Source organism: Hemibagrus wyckioides, linkage group LG06 (assembly GCF_019097595.1).
Source record: "Hemibagrus wyckioides isolate EC202008001 linkage group LG06, SWU_Hwy_1.0, whole genome shotgun sequence".
NCBI classification, from domain to species: Eukaryota; Metazoa; Chordata; class Actinopteri; order Siluriformes; family Bagridae; genus Hemibagrus; species Hemibagrus wyckioides.
This window is the reverse complement of record NC_080715.1, coordinates 23,919,024-23,926,873: the sequence shown is the minus strand read 5'-3', so window position 1 is coordinate 23,926,873 and position 7,850 is coordinate 23,919,024. Positions and strand designations below refer to the sequence as shown.

Genomic DNA, 7,850 nt, shown 5'->3' with positions numbered 1-7,850 from the left:
TATTAAAGTCTCTGTCTAATTTGGATTCAAAGTGAATCCTCACTTTTTTCACTTTTAACCAGATTCATAAGTATTATTCTTGTAATTTAGAATTATTCTTAGTATTATTCTTGCAAATGAATTTCTTTCTTTCTTTCTTTCTTTCTTTCTTTCTTTCTTTCTTTCTTTCTTTCTTTCTTTTTTCTTTCTTTCTTTCTTTCTTTCTTTCTTTCTTTCTTTCTTTCTTTTCCTACACATTATCACATATATGGCATAGCTTTATATTAGCGATGTGATACAATTAGTATTTTTAATAATAAGGAAAATTCTAAAAACATTGAAAAAGTACAGAAAAAAAACAGATGTTTCTGTTAACATGTCTTAAAGGAGTCTTCTGGATAAAAATTTGTAAGCAATTAAATGTTTTGTTCTCCTTTCTCTGTGCATCATGGTTCCCCTATGCAACATGTTTGGTTTCAATAGCAATTTTTTATTCAAAGATTTACAGAAATAATTCCTAGAATTTCATTACTGTCAGCATGAAATTGGGCTGACTTAGTGTTTACTGGGAGCATGTGAGTAGGTGTAAAAGATACCTGCCTTGTGACAGTGACTTATGCTACACAAAGACGGTGTGGTTTTTGACACACTGCGAGGTGTGAAGTCACCAGCAATACAGGAGGATTATCTCCACTGTTTCATTCACAGATTAGATCCAAAAAAATGTGGAAAAGTGCACCTAAGGTTTCCTTTGACATGAGACTTTTATAAATATGTACATTTTGTTTAGACAGATATTTTAAGATTACACACTGGTAAGTTGACAGAAGCAAAAATGCATGCATGTAAAAATGCTTCTCTCTCTCTCTCTCTCTCTCTCACACACACACACACACACACACACTGCGTGGCAGACAATCAGGGCACAGCTCGTCTGTGTGAAGCCAGCTGGCTGCGGGGTCCCCGGGAGCTGAGTACTTCTCCCCCACTGAGTGCAATTGAGAATCCAGACCTGGTTTAACTCTTCACACAGCCCACAGCCAGGCCTGGCACACACTGTCAATCTATAGCACTACAACGCTATCAGCTACAATAAGGTTGTGTCTATAGACTCACACACACATACACAAACACGGACAAACACATACAGGGCCATTGAAAGCCTCAGCCTCTTCTAGTAGCCGTATCTATTCATCAACACACCCAACACACAATCAAAAACCCAGACTTATCCTTTGTGCCGTCCACACACCTATACTCACATTCACTCACTCCGGACACCATGTTCCTGAAAAGCACTGCAGGTGCCTGTGTCTGTTTGGGTGCAGTAATTAAACAGAGTGCTAAATCTGACAAGCAGAGAAATGTGCACAGGGTGTGTTCACGCAAGTGGAGCTGACTGAAATGGTTAAAGATGGCTGTCCGGAGAGCAACGTGTAATTGGTGATGATGGGAACGGACACAAGCCACATGAGGCCAACGACAAAGAACTGCCATCGCCACCAACAAAGAGCCAGCGGGAGGCCTGGCCATATGCGCCGGGGCAGGGCAGCTTCAAAGGCAACCAGAGTCTCACTACTCTCCATTTCACACCCAGAGAGCCGTCCCAAAAAATGATATTTCACAGTATCATTACCATTCATCCACAGTGTTTATCCAGGGAAGGGTCCAAGGAGCTGGGAAGTGAGAGAAATACATAGGGGCTTCTATTGATCTGTATGGAGCTTCACTGTAAGGGTGAAGCTATGCCTTAAAAACAGGTGACACAGGTGTGTGTGTGTGTGTAAAAGAAACTGCCTGGTCTTAAAAAATTCCTTTTTTCCTCCCTTTCTCAGATATTTTCCTAAGTTTTTGAATGCAGCATGGCAGTGGGAATCCCTCCAGGATTTTCATAATATTTTTTATATTTTACCAAGCGTAGTGTTCAGTTCCCCCTAGTGGACATTTCTAGTAACTAACATCTTATTTGATTATAAGACCATGTCATTTTGATAAAGATTTCTTTCTTTCTTTCTAATTTTAGTTAATCGTTCATTTGGTTTGTACAATGATGTAAAACAAATAAATATAACACAACTACAATAGACCTGTTTTACATTTATTTTACACTAAGTGACATATTGGGTGAAATAATGCAAAGCCATTACCATACCAAAAATACTGGTTCATCACAACATAGTGTAGTATATTCAAAAAGTACATGAACAAAGTAAAACTTAAAATATATTTAAAACAATTAACTAGATCACTGAGCAAATGCAAGTGCTGTAATAAACTTGCTAAAGTGTAAATAACAATCTGATTGTGTAGATAAGATGAACTTACGAAATACAGCAGTTGTGGCTTGAAAAACGTTTTTGTGGCATTTAGAATACACCACTTCTAAACCTCCTGAGAGCTCATTTTGAGAAAAACAGAGAAGGGCAAAGTATTTCACATGCACTTTTCCCAGCTATGGCTCTGACTTCAGATATTCAGGTGAAAGTCTAAAACCATGATAAGAATCTACACCTATTTCTGTTTTTGACTACATGACGAGCTGAAATCAAGATATGAATAAAATCCTTCAGAAGCAGCTTATCTTTATTTGGAATTAGTCAGAATCATTACATTAATACGATAATTCAAGACAATCTTTTATTCATCCCACAGTGGGGAAATTTGTAGTGATGGTTACTTTTGAACATGAGCTTAAATGTGATGTTCATTTGGAATACGCCCACACCCTTAATTAAGTGTGCACACTTATGCAACCAGGTTAAAACTTTTTTTATATATATTTCCTGTTTTCCCTAAAACGTTTCTGATTGCTGATATACATATTACTTTCACATTGAGGGTGCACACATTTATCTTGGTTTCATTATTTTACATCACAAAAACTGGCCTATTTTATCAGACTTTTTTTAAATATAAATTGTAACAATATATTTTTTAGATTCATTGCACAGTGTGTAAACTGTGATACAAAAAAAAAAAATCTCATATATGTGTCAAAAGAAGCAAAGGCTGAACTTGTGTCTACATCTTATTAAAATCAAGTCAGAATTCTCTCTTCTAAATTGAAACCTCATCACTTTATTTAACATTTGATTGAAAATGCTCAAAGGAAACTGCGCCTGTTCACTTACTGTGTTTTAATAATAAATACATTTACAATATATTTCACGACATTGTGAAAAGTCACCTATTGAGCTTCCTGCGGTACTTTTTCAGCACTCTTCAGCCCAGATCCAATTTGTGTATTTGCTAAAAGCTCTTTTAAATATGATATGCTGTCAAGGATCTTTTATGGAGCTCTAGCTTCAGTGTCTTATGTATAATTCCCTCCAAATCAGTTTCACTCTGACCTCCCTCCTCTCAAGAATGAGAATAAAAAGGTCAGATCTCCGAGAAGCGACTTTCATGCGTGTCCCATGCTGGGTCGTCACTTTCAATATCCAAAAACCTTTTCTGTCACAGAGCCATCAACCCCGCAATACACACTCTCAGGCATGGCAAGACATACCAGCAACTTTTCACTGTGGCACCCTGTAATTTCCCCTCTTTTTCACAGAAGGCATGATAAGAGGGTAAGCAATGTAAATCACAGGTACAGAACTATACTGAACTGTGTTCTTTTTGCACTCTAGGAAAACCTTGTAAACAGTCTTTGGTTTCTAAGTCTACCATTTATTTCTTGTTTATTAATTTCTTATATTACAATCTACACAAAAATAGCACAAGGGATGATGAACGCTTACACTTAATAACAATAATGTATTCTAAAACCTAGAGCTTCAGTTTGTTCAGCATCTGTTAGAAAGGAAGAAACCTTCCCTATTGTGTGTGCAAAACATCAGTGCCATTTCATTTTTTCTGCAGTGTTGTTAAAGTGGAGAGATCTTTAACTCTGTGCAGTGAATTAATGGAGCATGAAATCTGCAGGGTGTTAACTTGCAGGTGATGGTGTCTACACAGGGTCTGCATGGTGTGACCTAAGTATGCCGTGTCATAACTGCATGTGACTTACGCCAATTAGTGACCTTTTGCTGGTCTAAAGCCATCCACTTCAATTACAACAAACCAGGATGGTAGAAAGCTATGCAATAGACCAGCACCGGACTGAGCTGGACCTGTATTTACTGTAAAAGACTGTCCCTTTGAGATTTATTTGCATTATTTATCTAAGTACACTTTGTTTAGTATACAGTAGTTATTGAACAGCATTATGTGTTTTATTACTACAGTAGTACTGTGTAAGAATTGTGTAGAGGAAGCTTCTACCTTCACCTGGTTGATTATAAATCTGAATTTTGTACATACTGCAGTTTGCAAATGTAGTCATGTTTATTATTTATTTATTGTTCTCTGAGCATCATGTAATCTCTTCCTTCATCATTATTTTCCCCTCTCTTTTCTTACTAGGGTTTTTCTTGTTACAAATGCAAATACAAATCAGTGTTTTTTTAAGTTACCAATTGAATATGCACACTTTACATCATCCCGATGGTTTTTTCATTCCTACAGTGCGTTACACATATAGACGGGTTTAACAATAAAGGAAGAATCAATGTAGTAATGTGTTGGACTAGACAATGGAGGGGTGACCACTATTCTTTAATGCTTATAGTAGAGCTCAGTCTCTAACGTGGATTCAAAAGCTTCCATAGTTGTGCTGACCTTCTCCTTCTCCTCATCCTGAAAAATCCCACTCCCTTTAGGATAGAAATGTTTCAACATCAGATGTATAAGGTGATGAGTGGATGCAAACCATGACAACAAAACACAGCATATCACCATTTTTCACCATTTTGTCAGCCAAGGTATTTAAATGTCATTTAAGGTTGTGTAATAAACGCTTTCAGGCAATATGATTAACAGTTCCCATGTCCTGTGAGGTTTAGGTTCATAGCAAATAGTTGAGAAGAATCAACGCTGTGAAACCACACACGCTATCAGAACATCATCACTCTCATTGCTCAAATCTATCTAAAGTAATTTTCTTAATACTCTTGCTACATCTAGTATGTTTAGGTTTCATGTCTTTAAATAGACAAAAGTTGTAGGTTTACAGCTTTCCTTTCAGAAAATAAACAAAACAAACAAAATAAAACAAAACAAAATCTTAATTTGTATGTATGAGATGTGTACGCTATGTAGATATTGATCTCCTTCATGTTTTGTTCTGTGGATACTGTGCAAGCACATCTTTACCTCAACATCCTCTGTCTAAATAGGTCAACTTACAAAGACAGGTGTTAGTGGTTTTTACATGAAAAAAAAAAACATGATATTTGCCTAACACTGTTGAAATCAATACATTTATAAGCATAAGGTTACTTCATGGTCAACACATATTAAATACCATCACATTTAACTTTAGACAAATCTATAAGATACATAGGCCTTGTGACCTTTACACTGGGTATGTCCCAGTGACCACATTACAGAAAACTGATTGAAGTCATAAAGCAAATTGGAATTGAACATAATTTTGTCATGCAAGATGTTTTGAGCAAAAGAACTGAGTCTCCGTCACTGTGACTTCAATGAGCGGTGTGTGGAGTAGGTGTGTGTTTCTGAAGTTGCCACTCAAGAAAGTTTTGCCAACACAGCTCCCACTCACAACCCACAAGCGCAGAGAGGAACATCTGCTGTCACAGCGATCCAACAAACCTGCTGAATTGTAAAACTGTAAGTATGTTTACCTGATTAAAGCTTTTGATTCTCATTTGTCCTAGATAATGTCTTCTATTATATTATCATTTACATTTTTTCATTTATCAATGTCATATCATATTTATTACTGAAATGAGACAAAACCATTGTACGCAGATATTTCATACAATTCAGTCTTACACTCTCACTGTTTTACTGAATTTTTTTTTCTTTAAGAAAATGGCCACTCAATCTCCATCAAATGAAAGTATCTCCAACCAAACCTGTAATATGTTTGTCTACAAGGAATCAGCTCGGATTCTCTTTCCCATCTTCTACATTATTGTGCTTGTTGTCAGTATCTCAGGCAACAGCCTGGTTCTGTACATTACTAGCCAGAAGAAGAAGAAGTTCAACTCCACCACACTGTACCTTATCAATCTGGCCATCTCTGATACCCTCTTTACTCTTGCGCTTCCCGGTCGGATCACCTACTACATCCGTGGTTTTGACTGGCCCTTCGGAGATCTTCTCTGCAGGCTCACTGCTGTAATTTTCTATTCAAACACCTATACTGGCATCGCTTTCATGACCTGCATCAGTGCTGATCGCTACCTGGCCATGGTACATCCACACAGGTGTCTGAAGCTGAGGAGTCTGAAGGTGGTGCGAGGAATCTGCATCCTGGTCTGGGCAATCGTTTTCCTAGAAACATCTCCTATGCTCTTCAGAAGCATGATGAAAGAATGGCAAGGTCAACAAACATGCATGGAGTACTACAACTTGGATGAATCCCCTAAAACCCCATATGTGCTTTTGTTTGCCTGTTTTATTGGTTTCTGTTTGCCCCTGGGTCTTATCCTGGGCTGCTACAGCCAGATCAATTCAAAGCTTTCCAAGATGGCCAAGGAGAACCCTATGACTGGCAAGTCAGGAAAAAGCAGCAGGGCCAAGAATATAATATTGCTGATTTTGCTGAGCTTCATGCTGTGCTTCTGCCCATACCACGTCAATATCATGCAGTTCATGGTGCGCAGACTTCTCCATAAGCCTTCTTGTGAGGAAATGAAGTCCTTCAAGATGTCTCTTCAGATCACTGTATCCATGATGAACTTCAACTGCTGCCTGGATCCAGTCATCTACTTTTTTGCAATTAAGACCTATAAGCAGAGAGTAATGAGCCTTTTTAGGGGATACATGCCTGCGTCACTCTCCTCAAAGAGCGTGCCTGATAACAGCAGCAGCAACACTTGAGAAGCATCCTACTGAGTAACTACAGCCGATGTTATAGAAATTCAACAATTTTGAAATAATAATAGTTTTGATAAAGGACTTATGAAAGGATTCCGCATATATTGTGTAAGGGATTGACACATTGGCAACATTCTATCAACCATTTATTATCTGATAGCTGTTATAAATCATCCAATTGTATCATTTCACTGACTTTGATTCTGTTTTTATGTGAATTAAGGATCAGTTTTCATTTCTGTCTTCAGGTTTCATTTTCTGTCTTTGTATTAAAAACTCCACATAGTATTAAGATTCTACCAGTTAACAGACTGAGGACACATATGTATGTTTATTATCCTTATAGTATACTGTGACTCTGTCCTGTGATTCTTTATGGTTTGGCTTTGGAGACATATAGGAGAAACTATGACTAAGGGACTGCGAAGTCACCACTGTTTGCTTGTGAATTATTAACCACATTAATATTCAAAAAGTTATTAAAAAATTAGTGAAATGCCGCACGGATTTGAAATGTAAATTGTATATAAATAAATAATAAATAATTGAAAACAAAAAAACAGATAAATGAATATTTACAACACTGATGAACTTAAATAAACGCTTTCACCTAATATGTAAACAAAATGTAAATAAAATGTACAGGAGCCCATTTGATTGATGTAAAGCACACAGTCATTGAAGACCGTCAATGTTTGTAATGTGTACTTTGAAGTTTTAAATAAAAAATGTAAAATAAATAAATGTTTTTTTTTCTTCTTGGAATTGTAATCAAATCAGAGTACCAAGAATTCACTATTCTTAAATATGCCCAAAACAAGGCTTGAGTACAGTAAAGACACACAGTTAGGCAAAAATTTTCCATCCCTACCTACTGCACCAGCAGAAATCTCTCCTGTTCTTAGAGGTGCTGAACCTACTGTCTTTTATCCTACAATGAAGAAACCGCAACCAACAATCTTTTAATTTCTTCAGGTTTT

The 7,850-nt window shown here is 36.9% G+C and overlaps 1 protein-coding gene across 1 annotated transcript; it reads left to right on the top strand.

Annotated features, from left to right (window-relative positions):
* Positions 1 to 5,299: 5,299 nt before the first annotated feature.
* On the top strand, positions 5,300 to 7,586 carry si:ch211-184m13.4 (uncharacterized protein LOC798560 homolog). Its single transcript, XM_058392382.1, has 2 exons — positions 5,300 to 5,655; positions 5,857 to 7,586. The coding sequence occupies exon 2, from the start codon at positions 5,860 to 5,862 to the stop codon at positions 6,871 to 6,873; it is 1,014 nt and encodes a 337-aa protein (XP_058248365.1). The 5' UTR covers positions 5,300 to 5,655; positions 5,857 to 5,859; the 3' UTR covers positions 6,874 to 7,586.
* Positions 7,587 to 7,850: the final 264 nt, after the last annotated feature.